Source organism: Saccopteryx leptura, chromosome 6 (genome assembly GCF_036850995.1).
Source record: "Saccopteryx leptura isolate mSacLep1 chromosome 6, mSacLep1_pri_phased_curated, whole genome shotgun sequence".
Lineage (NCBI taxonomy): Eukaryota > Metazoa > Chordata > Mammalia > Chiroptera > Emballonuridae > Saccopteryx > Saccopteryx leptura.
Window position 1 is genome coordinate 128264759 of NC_089508.1, and position 14239 is coordinate 128278997.

At 47.1% G+C, this 14239-nt stretch overlaps 1 protein-coding gene across 7 annotated transcripts in view; it reads right to left on the reverse strand.

Annotated features, from left to right (window-relative positions):
- Window positions 1–14239, reverse strand: part of EDC3 (enhancer of mRNA decapping 3) — a 64380-nt gene that overhangs the window by 11254 nt on the left and 38887 nt on the right. For all 7 annotated transcript variants that reach the window (XM_066342738.1, XM_066342744.1, XM_066342742.1 and 4 more), the window contains one exon: window positions 11042–11377. In XM_066342738.1, coding sequence (XP_066198835.1) covers window positions 11042–11377 — 336 coding nt within the window. The remainder of the gene's footprint in view (window positions 1–11041; window positions 11378–14239) is intronic.

Consider the following 14239-nt stretch of genomic DNA (forward strand, 5'->3'; position numbering starts at 1 on the left):
AAGCACGCATCAACTCACTGTTCCATTTAGTTGTTCCATTTGGTGCTGTATGCACTGACTGCTTCTCAAATGTGCCCTGATCAGGGATGGAACCTGTGACCTCGGAGCACCAGGACAACATTCTACCCACTAAGCAACCTGGCCAGGGCCGGAACCATAGGATTTTGTTTTGTTTTGTTTTTCAGAGAGACAGATAGGAAGGGAACGAGATGAGAAGCATCAGCTTGCAGTTGTGTCACTTTAGTTGTTCACTGATTGCTTCTCCTACGTGCCTTGACAGGGGCCAAGCCAATGACACGTTGCTCAAGCCAGTGACCTTGGGCTCAAGCAGATGAGCTTTAGGATCATATGCATGTCTGCCCTGTTCACACCAGGAATCCCATGCTGTTGAACCTGTGCTCAGAGCCAATGACCTCATTCGAGGCTTCGAATCAGTGAGCTCAGTGTTCCAGGTTGATGCTTTATCCACTGTGCTGTCACCACAGACTCTTAAACCACACAGAATGAGGTTATTGTTTTACATTTTAACAACAGGAATCTGAGCACAAACATGGATCTAAAGCATCCAGGTGTGTATCCCACCAAGGGAAGGAAAAATATTAATTTAATGTATTGGTGGCGATAAAACAAAAAATGTGCACACATCAAAATTAACACTCTCCTTTGGGTTAATGGAGCCTCTCTCCCTGCCTGAGCCCCACGGCCACCTTGGGCAGAGACAACAAACAGTGCCATGGTGGGCGTCCTCCCTTTTCACGGTTCAGAAACAGTCAGTCATGATGTGTCCAGTGCCCATGCTGAAGGCTGCAGCCTGATCTTGCATGTCAACAGCTGATTAAAACAGTCACTTTTATGACCTGCTCTAGACACGCACATATTATCAGAACTATTTAGGAACCACTGATAGCAGGGTACAAGAGCTGAACGAATTCTCAGCAGGCCTGAAAGCCACTTACAACCCTCAACCTGTCAGACAAGTCATGCACCTGCCTACTTCAAACACCCTCTTTACTTGCACAGTCATGCAAGGTAAGGCTCTACCTCAGGCCTGTGTCCTTCTTCACCTACTTGTTCTCCTGCTGACTTGGAAACAGGCAGGGTGGTGAGTCTGGGGCCCACTCACCACAGTCCAGCATGCTTTCTGGGCCTAGGCCTTATGTGCTCTCCCATTCTGAGGGTCTCCAGGGCAGGCCGAGCACTTTCTGTGGCCTTTCTCCTCAGTCCTTAAAGGTACAAAGCCCACGGTGGAGGGAGAAGAGAGTGCAACGCTCGGCTGGCTACACACCACAGCTGGGTGGGGTGAGGGACACCACTGATGAACTGGGTACTCAGGAGCTCAGGGGAAGACAGGGCCGGAACCCCTTTGGCTTAACCCACTGCTGCAAGGAGTGGGACGGCTCTGCACCCCAGCTCCCTGAAAGGACTGAGCAAGGCCCACAGAACACTTCCTGTCAACATTTCTACTCAGAGTCCAGCCAGTCAGACTAGCTATCAACAGGCAGGAGGTAAAATAAAAACTAATGGGCCTGACCTGTGGTGGCGCAGTGGATAAAGCGTCAACCTGGAAATGCTGAGGTCGCCGGTTCGAAACCCTGGGCTTGCCTGGTCAAGGCACATATGGGAGTTGATGCTTCCAGCTCCTCCCCCCTTCTCTCTCTCTGTCTCTCCTCTCTCTCTCTCTCTCTCTCTCTCTCTCTCTCTGTCTCTCCCTCTCCTCTCTAAAATGAATAAATAAATAAAAAATACATTAACAAAAAAAAAAAAAAACTAATGGAAGGCAACCAAGAATGCAGCGTGTAACCTGCAAACAGCAGCAGTGCCAAAGCCTGAACCAGGGCCAAGCCGGACTGTGTTGGGTTGGAAGGTGGACTTTATTGTTCAGGAACCAAGGCAGTGTGAAACCAGTTGGCAGGGTTTCTCTTACTGTGAACATGTATTTTACAGCTGTTGGTGAAACAAGAAAGGGAAATAGAGTTATAGCCAGTTTGTGATGAGCAGAGAACTTCTCAGCATCCAACTAACCTGGGGGTGTCCAGGAAAACGACTTATGCATGCCAGGACAGAAGACCCTCCACACTGCTCCATTCATTCCACAGTGACGTGGGGCAGGGACAGAATGGCCCAGCCCCGCATGGCCTGCCCTTGGGCAAGGCTCTGTCATTCCCACACTGCTCTTCCAATACCAGCAGTGTCCACCTACCTCCCCATGGATGCAGCACACACGCACGCTGTCCATCACACTGCCCACACTGTAGCAGGAGAGGCTGCAAGTGTCCTATGTCTCATCTGTGAGAAGCACTCGGTCATGGGCATGGGTTAGTCTAGGACTAAGAATTGATTCCACTCAGTGGTGGGCACACACAACTGGGTGATGTCACACTGGGTCTTCTTCGCAGTGTAAAACCACGGGTAAATGCACAGCCTTACACCCACGTGTGCAGACAGGGCCTGCACATTTACATTAAAGACACCACTCAATGCAAAGTGGTGTCACGTTACCTCTGGGAGGAAGTTCCTCATGAGAGGTCTAAGGACTTCTAATACTCGTTAGGGCACATGGGCCTCCCACGATCTGGCCTGTAGACGGCACCCCTTCACCCTGGACCCTCACCCCACCTGACTCCAGGTACCTTGGTTGCCTCTGGTTCCTAAATTCTCCAAGTTCCTTCTGGCCCCAGCCTGGCACCCTCTTCTCTCCCAAACACATGGCCAGCGCTGTGCATCTTAGGCCTCAGCCTGACCCCCATCTCTGTGTGCGCTCACTTCCTTTGCTGCACTCAGTACAATATACAGGCATTGCTCCTTCCGGCCTGCCTACTCGCTGGACTGTGAGCTCTATGAGGGCAGTTACTGTGCAGGTCCTCCTCCAGGCTTAGCCCCTTCCTTGTGCATCTCCAGTGCAAGAAAGCCTGGTAGGGTGAAAGAGACATGCACTGAATTAATGAGCACATGGGACTGAACCTTGTGCAACAGCCTCAGGGCAAGCCATTACTCGGGATGAAGCCCAGCCATAACCACAGGGACACCTTGCACTCTGTGTTGCAATGCCCTGGAGACAGAGCTCCATCCAAATCTTGGGGAAATGTTAATAGGAATCATCTCAAAAGGAAACATGCTGTTAAGTCAAAACTAAAAGGTCTTCTTCAAATCAGCAAACTCTTCACAAATGTCAACAACTCACAAGGCAACAGAGATTGTGAGAAAGGAAAGAGATACAACCAAATGTCACCTGCCCTGGCTGACTAGAGTACAGCTATGAAAGACACAATTGAAACAATTGCAAAGTTTTGCATATGCAGTATATTGTCAATAATACTTTTATATAAACTTTATATTTCCTGAGTAACCTGTGCTGTGGTCTTAGTGCAACACTATAGGTGCTGACACACAGAAAGAGGTTAGGGTGGAACACAACAAGACAGAATCTTAGCTCAGATGTCTGTGTGCATGTGACTATGTAGTTATATAAAGTCAGTGTGGCAAAATATTACCTGGAGAATCTAAATGAAAGGTGTATGGCTGTTCATTATACTAGTCTAGCAAATTTTTGAAAAAACTTTTTCAACTTAAGAAGCTGGGAAGAGCCTGACCAGGTGGTGGCACGATAGAGTGTTAGCCTGGACACTGAGGACCCAGGTTCAAAACCCCGAGGTTGCAGGCTTGACTGTGGGGTCATCTGGCTTGAGCGCAGGCTCACTTGCTTGAGTGTGGGACCATAGACATGACCCCGTGGTCACTGGCTTGAGCCCAAAGGTCACTGGCTTGAGCAAGGGGTCACTGGAGCCACCTGCCCTAGTCAAGTCATGTATGAGAAGCAATTAATGAACAACTAAGGTGCCACAACTATGACTTGAAGCTTCTCAGCTCTTTCGCCTCCAGTCTGTCTGTCTCTCTTGATACTTCTCATCTCTCTCCCCCCTTCCTGTCTCTCTTGCTTAAAAAAAAATTAGAAAGTTGGGGAGAAAAAAAAAAAGAGTTAAGTGCCTTCAAATACAGTCTACAAATGTTTACAAAGCAATAATGTATCAAGCCCATGGAGGGGGGGGGGGAGAGGCAGGAGACAGAGTAGATAAAAAGATAAAAACAGATCCTGTTTCTAGTCTCAGAATTTAGTTACAAACAAACAAACAAAATAAACACATGCATGCAAGCAACAAAGAGCACACAAACTAAACTGGGTCATCCTGTGCAAGTGCAAAGCGTGGACTGAAAACCAGGAGTTGTAGGCAGGTGTCGAATTCTAAATCTAAACTATGCCTCGGAAGACAGTCAGGCCTGCAGTCAGTAGTACAAGAGCGCTCTGCACAGGTGGGGAAGACCTAACCCAGCTCCATGGCTGCCAGCCCAAAGGCTGACATCATAAAGCCTGCCTTACACAGAGGCAGGGCCAGGCGTCAGGTGGCTTTAAAGCCAAGCTGTTTTCTGCAGGATGACACTGACGGGGCCAGAAAAACCTATGGAACTGGACGGAGTCAAGAGACACAGAGAGCCTGTGAAGAAGCACAAGAAACTAACAACTTCCAGGGTGACTCTGAAAAAGTGGGGAAAGCAGGCTGCCCGGGCTGCCAAGAAAATGGCTGATGTTCAGGCTGCATGGTTGCAAGATTACTTGTTGGAGACAGCTGTGGGAGAGGAGGAGCCTCCCTAAGACCCACTGTTACAGTTTGAATAGGAGGAAGGCCAAGAAACCACCTAACAGGGATGGGTGGGGAGGTCTGAGGCCTGATGTAAAATTGACACTCCATTGATCACCTTCTAATGTGCAGCTGGTGTTGGCATTAGAAGATAATAGATGCTTTTTTATGCAGTGGCAGAAGCAACAGATAAAAGAACTATCAAGGCGACACAGGGCTTGAATGTGTTTGACCCCGCCAGGCCCTGTAAGCTTGCTGAGGAGTTTGAATGGGGCTTGTGGCAATGGACAGAGTGCTTATGGAAAGGCACTGAGGTCCGTTAATGAAGAGCTGTATGGCTAGTTTGCATAATGGACCTTCACCTTGGGTGATTTGTATAGATAACTGGGCTGTCTAACGTGGTCTGATCATTGAGCACTGTAATGGACTCTTGGACTGCAATCAGAGGTGGGCACCAGCTTCCTTGTTGGATGGACACACCGCTTTCAGACAGTGTAAGAGACCTGATGAGGGGGGCAACTCCGGTGGAGGCCCTCCTGCACTGGAAAGCTGCTCTCACCCAGTTGCAGGGACATACCAAGGACACTTTACGGTTTCCTTGGATACAGCATTGGATTATTGTAAGGCCGGCAGCCGTCGCCATGGCCATGGAGATTCTCACTGGATTCGGGCAGATGATAAAGAAACAAAGGAGCCAGAAAATAGTGGGCCATTCCATTCTTAGAGTCTCACAACAATAGACGAGCAAACAGGGAAGACCGCTTCCCTTTCTCTCAGGGCTCCCAAGCCCCGACTCAGTCTCCAGTTCCATACCCCGGACTCATTCTCCAGACTCCTCTCAGTTCTCTCTTTCTCTCTCTCCACTCTCTAGCAAAATAGGTTGGGGGGAAAACCCCTTCTCCAGCAAACAATCAGCCCTCCCAAGCAGGAAGGTGTAAAGCCAGTATACACGGCCACCATCACAGCCGCCTGGCCCACGCAGGTTCGCATTGGATTCGGACAGACGGTAATGAAACAATGGAGCCAAGAACTGGTGGGCCATCATCTTTAATCCTACCATGCACCCGGCAGGCAAGTAAAAACACACACTGAGCTCCAACCCCCACTCATACAGTGCTCACAAAGCTACTGACTTATCTGAGTTTCCTAGAATCAAAGGTTTCTAGCTCACCAGACTTATTCACCTCTGTTCCCCATCTCCTTCTCTCTGCACAAACTCTGCACAAACTAGCTTCTCCCTCAGCACTCCACTATCCTGGCTGCTTCTCCTGGCCTTCTCCACGTGGCCTTTCTCTGCTCTCCTTTCTAATGCTAATCTCAGGAACCGAGAGAGCAAGCTTCGGGTCTGCCCCACTTTATAGTGTAGAAACCAAAACCTTTAATCCAATATACAAACAAGGAAGTCTCTAATACAAAGTCACTTATCTGAGGCATAATGGGAATCCTCATGAGAGTGTACCACCCCACATCAAAAAGGGTGGGAAAGGCTTATTCCTAAAACCAAGCCCCAGGCTACAAGGATCCTGCCTGCCCACAGCCTGCCCCCAACACACATTAATATAATTACGCCCATCCCAAGCAAGAAAGGCAAAGGTATTGACCATCACCTGGGTGACGGGCTTCCACATGGGCAGCGCCATCTTTAACAAAGTGAGCATAATATATTTTATCTGCTCAACAGAAGACAATCCTCAATTTGCAATCTGCCATCCTGAGGGCAACACCTGCAGTCTTCCATAGACATATGTGTATATACATATGGCACTGCCCCAATACTATCAACAAACTTAAAAAACATTTGTTTACCCAACTATACAGGCCCTCCCACCAATCCTGGGATGGGGGCTAGAGGTGGGCCTCCAGTCAAGCGCCTTGAACAGAGTGCTCAAGGAGACATTGTGAAGAGCACCTTTGTAATTATCCTAATTGTCTAACTTGTGCTGCTGCAGTAGTCTATTTATGTAATATACCTCACTCCTCGCACAGGGACTGAGGAGCCACTGAGCCATTTCACCCACAGGTGTTGTAAAGTACCAAAAGGCTACAGAATTAATATTAATATTTTAGGAGGCTTGGAGAACATTTTATTAATTTGGGTTAAGGTGTGCAGAGAAATTGTGAGAATAGTCTCTCTGTACTGTGTGATTGGCATAACCAGGATGGCTCTTGCCATTGTATTGTAAATGAAAAGGGAAGGAAAGCATAGATTCCCTGACATTCCACCATACCTGTGGGGAAAGGAGTGAATGGCTAGCCAGGTGCAGGAAGGGAAAAGCCAAAATAAACCTTTTCTTATAACTATGAGCCATTTGCGGGCATTTGTCCCCATGGAAACTACCTCTCTTATGTAAATGCATGTGGTTAATACTTCTGACTCTGGACAGAGAGATGGCGGATGAACACTAGAAAATATAGGAAGGCCTTTTAATATGTAAAGAGATATCTTTCTACCATTGTGTTGACTTGTAAATTTTGTTTTCTCCAAAATGATGTATGGTTTGCAAATTGAACGTGGTCCTATCATGTTAAAGGACATATGACTATAACCAATAGCGGTAAGGGGCTCCTAATTGCAATTTTTGCTTCTGTACTTCCCACTTACAAAACTATAAAAACTAAGTAGAACAAAGGGCCAGCGCGCTCTCCGTCAGATTTCTGTCGGAGTTCCCGCCGCTTGGCCAAGCTAGACAATAAAGCTTTAATGTGTAAACGACGGACCTCGCTCCTGTCTTCCATATTTCGGGTCCCTCCGAATTTGGATTAACAGGACCATCATGGAAAAGATACCTGTCATGTACTGTTGGTCAAATAAGTTTGTAAATATGATATATATGTTTGCTTGCTTATAGTTTGTATTGGGTGTGGGGGACAGGCTGGAAGCAGGCCAGGTCATTATAACCTAAGACTTAGTTTTAAGACTAAGCTTTTCCCCACACCCTTGACTGATTGCATGATGTGGGGTGGTGCACTCTCATGAGGAATCCCATTATGCTTCAGATGAATGACTTTGTATCAGAGACTTCTTTGTTTGTATATTGGATTAAAGGTTTTGATTTCTAAACTATAAAGTGGGGCAGACCGGGAGCTTGCTCTCTTGGTTCCTGAGATTAGCATTAGAGAGGAGAGCAGAGAAAGGTCACGTGGAGGAGGCCAGGAGAAGCAGCCAAGATGGTGGAGTGCTGAGGGAGAAGCCAGTTTGTGCAGAGTTTGTGCAGGGAGAAGGAAGGAGATGGGGAACAGAAGTGAATAAGTCTGGTGAGCTAAAAACCTTTGATTCTAGGAAACTCAGATAAGTCAGTAGCTTTGTGAGCACTGAATGGGTGGGTTTTGGAGCCCAGTGTGTGTTTTTACTTGCCCACTGGGTGCAAGCTAGGATTAAAGCTAATGGCCCACCAGTTCTTGGCTCCGTTGTTTCATTACCGTCTGTCCGAATCCAATGTGAACCTGCATGGCCCAGGCGGCTGTGATGGTGGCCATGCCTACTGGCTTTACATGTACATTGTGAAGTGAGCAACCCTAAAAGGGTGGAATGTTGGGCAAACAAGTATGTTACAAGTGTGTTAGGCTTGCTCACCTTGTACTTTGCCTGTATGGTGCATAAGCAGGGAGCAGCACCATGTGTGTATAGTCTATGTAAGGCTGCAGTGCTTGCCTTCAGGTTGGCAAATTGCAAATTGTGGATTGCCTGCCACCCTTGGGAGGAGCCAGTGATTCCTACTGTTTGCCTAAGAGTGGGTTTTTCCCCCAGCCTTTTTTGCTTGAGAGTCCTGAGAGAGAGAAAGAGAGAGGCGGTTTTCCCTGCCTGCTTGCTCATCTGCCATTGCAAGACTCTAATAAATGGAATGGTCCATCATCCTCCGGCTCCACAATCTGCCCAAATCCAATGAGAACCTGCATATCCACCATCGTGGCAGCCACTGGCTTTACAACCAAGGACCAGTTCATGTGGTCAGAAGTGTGTTTGCTAATGGCAAAATTCTGGGAAAAGTTCAATGTGAGAGGAGGGAATTTTTACTTGTCATTAAGGGTGTGGAGATCACGCTGGGAGGTGAAGTGCACAGCAGGAGGAAATCTTTCCCTCCTCCTTTGTCTCCTTTAGCAAATGCTCTCTGGACCTCTTTCAGATCTGTGACTGTTTCCTGATTCCCGCTGTCACCATCCCCAACAACCATGTCACTGCAAAGCAGACCTATCCCCCGAGCTCAGGAACTCCAGGGATCAAACACTGAGTGACCAAGCACCGCAGCCCAGAGAGCTGCCAGCAGAGACAGTTAGAGGCCAATGGACGCAAGAGCTCAGGTCCTACCTGTATGTCCTGCTGTATGACGGCTGCCTCTGAAAGCTTGAAACCCAGCCACTTAAATTTAGCCTGACTCTGAGCTACACTGTTTGCCTTCATACTGATAGATACGTGAATTCCAAACTGCCCTCTTGATGTTCCGCTTATCTGTCAGACCTCACCCTTACTGGACTATTGACCCTGAGACAGAGGAATTCCAAAAAGTTGACAACCCGCCCCAAGGAGGGGCTCCGGACACACCAGGACTTTTGATTCAACACCCACATGCTCGAAGCCCCCCAAGGAGGAGCATTCCGGACATACCAGGACTTTTGCCTCAGTATCCCCTCAGGCTCTCCCAAACACTATATAACTCACCCCTAGTCTGTAACCGGTGCTCTTCTCCCCCAGGAGGAGTGCCCGGCAGGGTTCCTTTCTTCCTTTCAATAAAGCCTGTTACTCTGGTCTTTCGGACTCCCATGGATTCCAACACATACAGAGGTAAAATTCAAAGGAGTTCAGCAAGATACACTCAGTGCCACTGGCGAAAACCACCTCAGTGAAGAGCACACCTGCCAGTCTGCTAGAAAAAGAGGAAAGTGACTGAGCCATCCCTCTCAGCTTGGCAGTCTGCTTATATTCTCCCCATGGAAAGCACATGCAAGCTCTACACTCAGCAAACCCAAATAGAACAGAGCCCTATTTGTCTGCAAAATGGTCAGGCCTTAGCTCTAATTTTCCTCCAAATGAAATTAAACTGTCTCCATAATTCTCTCTATAACTGCTACTAGTTTTCAAATTTTATGTTCTTGTCTGACCAGGCAATGGCGCTGTACACAGAGCGCTGACCTGGGACACTAAGGACCCAGGTTCAGAACCTCAAGGTCACTGGCTTGAGTACAGGGTTGCTGGCTTGGGTGGAGTGGTCCAAAGATCACTGGCTCAGCTGGAGCCACTCACCCACTGCCACTGTTAAAGCACATATGAGAAGCAATCAAAGATCAACTTAAGTTCCGTAACTATGAATTGATGCCTCTCCTCTCCCCTCATGTCTGTCTCTCTTGTTAAAAAGTAAATAAATAATAAAAATTTATATTCGTTATATTCAAAACTTCAAATGAAAACGAATACTCTAGTTAGTTCCTTCTCTATTAAAATGCTTATGATTCCTCTGTTAGCGTAAGATCATTCAATAACAAGGGTTTTTAAACGGTTTTCCAAAAGCCCAGTTAATGCTTTTATCTACCATAAATGCCGTATGTTTGAAGACCGTAATGCTAAAAAAAAAAGAAACTTAAAAATTCTGTGGTAACAGACTAGATCAGTGATTTTCAACTGGTATGCTGCAAGAATTTTTAAAACTTGCAATACCTGACTATTTAGTCAGGGGCACTGACCTCTTTTCCCTTAGGCTATCAAGTAAAAAACAACAAAAGCCAACACAATAATAGCTGTATGGTAAGTGAATCAAAATTATACCAATTTTTTGTCAGACCAGCAAAAAATATAATATTCTCTGTATGCTGCAGAATTTTAGTCATTAGCTTCTGTGCGCCAATAAGATGAAGAAGGCTGAGAACTGCTGCTCTAGACTCCACATACAGAGGCTTCCACAATGACCACGCCCTGTTCTGCTATGTGAGAACTATGGCTAGCCAACCCTCAGTGGCTGAGAAGGAGGCGAACACAAGGCAGTAAACAAATCCAGTGGTTTCAACCATCCATCTACCTCCAGCTGTTTTTCACCTCAGCAAACAACCAGTAAAACACAACTGAACTTCTGCTATAATGCACAGACAGTAACGGGGAGCCAAAGTGAAAACAGACTTTATCATATGAATCTAGGCTGCTGGCCCCCATGCCGTTAGTGATTGCTCATAACAGAGTAAACAGCAGCAACCAGAGCCGCCAGGTGCAGGACACATGGACATGCAGAGGACTCACCCCTTACAATGGTGGGTAATGGTGCTGTGCTGGCCAGAACACCACCCCAAGAGACAATCACAACAGGCCAACTAAGCCACTTTAACTAGTTCGGCTACATGACTCTGACAGTGAGCCCAGGTCTTCCTGCTCCAAGCATGACAGAAAGGCAGAGCAGCCAGGGGACATGGGCCTAGCAACTCACCCGTGCAGAACTCCTTGCTCACCCCAGGAGGCACAGTGATTCGTCGGTAGACAATGGGCTCTGACTCCAGGATGTTCTCATCGTGCCTGTACCGTGCAGGCCTTTCATTAGGGATGCCCCGGGAGCGGGTGCCACTCCTCCTCTCGTAGGTATCAATCTCCTCAAACACAGCTGCCTTATCAAAAAGGGCCAGGTTCCCTTCAAAATCAAAGTCTGTGTCTGGTATCTCTTCAATATCATCCCCGAAGCACTCGTCATCCTTATTCTTCATCTGGCCATTCTTTACACCACTTTTCTTTGGAGTTGCCTGATTTGGGTGCTTGCTACTAGATGACCCTGGAGAAAAAACAGGGACTACAGTCAGTGTGCCCAGAGAGTGCTCAATGGAAGTAGAAAATGAACTAGTCCTTTGCGGAGTGTTACAGCAAACAGAGTGAAGGTGGAAGCTATTCCTCAATCACAGTAAGTAGCACAGACTACGACACATTTCATGGAATAGAAAATTTCTTTTTTCAAAGATTTTATTTCCTGACCAGGCAGTGGTGCAGTGGCTAGGGTGTCGACCTGGGATGCTGAGGACCCAGGTTTGAAACCCCCAGGTCACCAGCTTCAGTGTGGGATCATAGACACGATCCCATGGTTGCTGGATTGAGCCCAAGGTCGCTGAGCAAGGGGTCAATGGCTCAGCTGGAGGCCCCCCAGTCAAAGCACATTTGAGAAAGCAATCAATGAACAACTTAGGAGCCGCAATGAAGAATGGATACTTCTCATCTCTCTCCCTTCCTGTCTGTCTCTTTCTCTCACTTAAAAAAATATTTATTAATTTTAGAGAGAGAAAGGTGGAAAGAGGAACGAGAGCATCAACTCATAGTGGTTGCTTCTCAGATGTGCCTTGGCGGGGCAAATGCTTAAGGTTTCAAACCAGTGACCTCAGCATTCCAGGTCAATGCTTTATCTACTGCACCACAAGCCAGGCTCTGAATAATAGATTTCATATACATATTACCCAGGTAACAGTGAATATGTTCTGCCCTTTAAAAGGAAATTCGTAATGACAGGCTTTTTTGATAACCAAGTATCAAAAAAGCAGATTGGCAAAATAAACAGTAGTCTCTTCCCACCGGTCTGGGTGGTTTGATTCTGAATGTCTGGCAGTTAAGCGAGAAATACTCCAATATAAAATGCCAAGTCCTCATAATCTGAAACTCACAGGAAGATACTACTCAACTGGCTCTTAAGTCTATGCTTACAAGGCCTTGGCGAGTTGGCTCTGTGGTAGAGTGTCAGCCCAACATGTGGATGTCCTGGGTTCGATTCCCAGTCAGGGCACATAGGAGAAGCAACTATCTGCTTCTCCCCGCCTCCCCCTCTCGCTTTTCTCTCTCTTCCTCTCCTGCAGCCATGGCTCGACTGGAGCGAATTGGCCCTGAGCACTGAGAATGGCTCCATGGCCTCTGCCTCTGGAGGAGCAACACCCAAGATGGGCAGAGCATCGCCCCTTAGTGGGTTTGCTGGGTGGATCCCGGTTGGGGTGCATGCAGGAGTCTGTCTCTGCCTCCCCTCTTCACACTGAATTTAAAAAAAAAAGTCTATGCTTATAAAACAAGCAACCTCCTGATTTGTAATTTGGTAGCACAATAGAACCCACAGGAAGGGTATCCTGGTTTAGACAGAGTCCAGAGTCTCAGCCAGATATACATATATCTGCCACTATAAGTTGATATTTTGACTTCTAAACCTGTCCTAAGATCTTTTGGTTAATCTGATCTCTTTTCTCAGATTTTTATCCCTTCTGGGTAAACAATTTCTGACCCATCAAATAATGACAAGGACCATATTGACCTGATCCTATGGAGGCCAGCCACACACTAAGACACACATCAGCAACAGGGCAGACAGCCACCCTCTGTCTCTGAGACTATTTGGCTGCCACATATAAGTGACCTACTCACCTAGAAGCCAAGGCATAAGACCCCCGAGTTATAGACACCACCCATTCCCAGAGAATCCTGAGTTGAGTTTGAACTCTGAGCCCCATCGGAGCCCCTGCAAGGGTGGACCAGGTGACTGGTACACCAAACTGAACCTCCAACCTGGTCTAAATAAATGCAATGTTCCTTTGAGAGATAAGGCTCCTCAATTACTGCAAATACTCAAGTGGAGGTTAAAATGACCTCAGGCAAACCCTTACCCCCACCCCAACCGCCCCACTGTCCTGCTCTAACTTCCTAATACAACTCCCTCCACCCAGGACCACGAGTCAGGGGGCCTAGGATCTAGCTGGGGGCCTAGGATCTAGCTGCAGGCCTGTCAGATAACTTGATATAGTATGTTATACTTGTCACCCAACCTTTCAGTTTCCTTGTCTGTAGAACACGCACTGTGGTGTACCAGCAGGGTTTCTAGCACATAGCACTCAGTCATTACATATTTAATGATTTAATCCGTACCAGCAATATTAATTACAACAATCATCCTGAAAGATGCTCACTATGCAGATACAACTCGTGTCCTACTTTTTGTAATGCCAGATACCGGCATGGAAAGGGCTGTGGCTAGCAGTGAGAAAGAGCTTTAGGCCTCTGAAGGTCTAAGACTGACCAAACATGAAGGGAGGAGCTGGCTGAGCCATGCCCACAGCTGAGGTGAGGGCAGGAGCACTGAGAAGTGTATCAGTTCTGGGTCAAGTTCTAATCCCAACGATAGAACAAAAGCACTTGGTGAGAGCATGTGGTATGCTCCAGCCAGGTGCCAGGAACATAGTGTATAACCCAGACATGCTGCTAAGAGAACGGCAGGAGAGACATACAAGCAAACAGTGAGTGGTGTAACAGATGCTTCTACAAAGTACCACCGAAATATCAATGAAAAGCAGAGCTGGATTAGGAACGAGACAGCAGCACGAGAACACAAGGTCAGGATGACACCATTAGCAATATGTGTTGGCAGAAGAACAAAAAAAGTCCAGTTTGCAGTGGACTTTTCAGTGTCCTGCTTCAATAGTAAACCAAACCATTCTGCTAGTATACCATACTAACAAAATAGTATGATACACTAACAAAACAGAACAATAGGAGTGCATGGGATGGTCTGCTGGGAGTAGGGAGACTATACTAAATATTCTGTTTACATTTTGACTAAAACCAGTAAGAAATCAAACTTTATGACTTGAATGTATGGATGCCAATTGGCATCCGT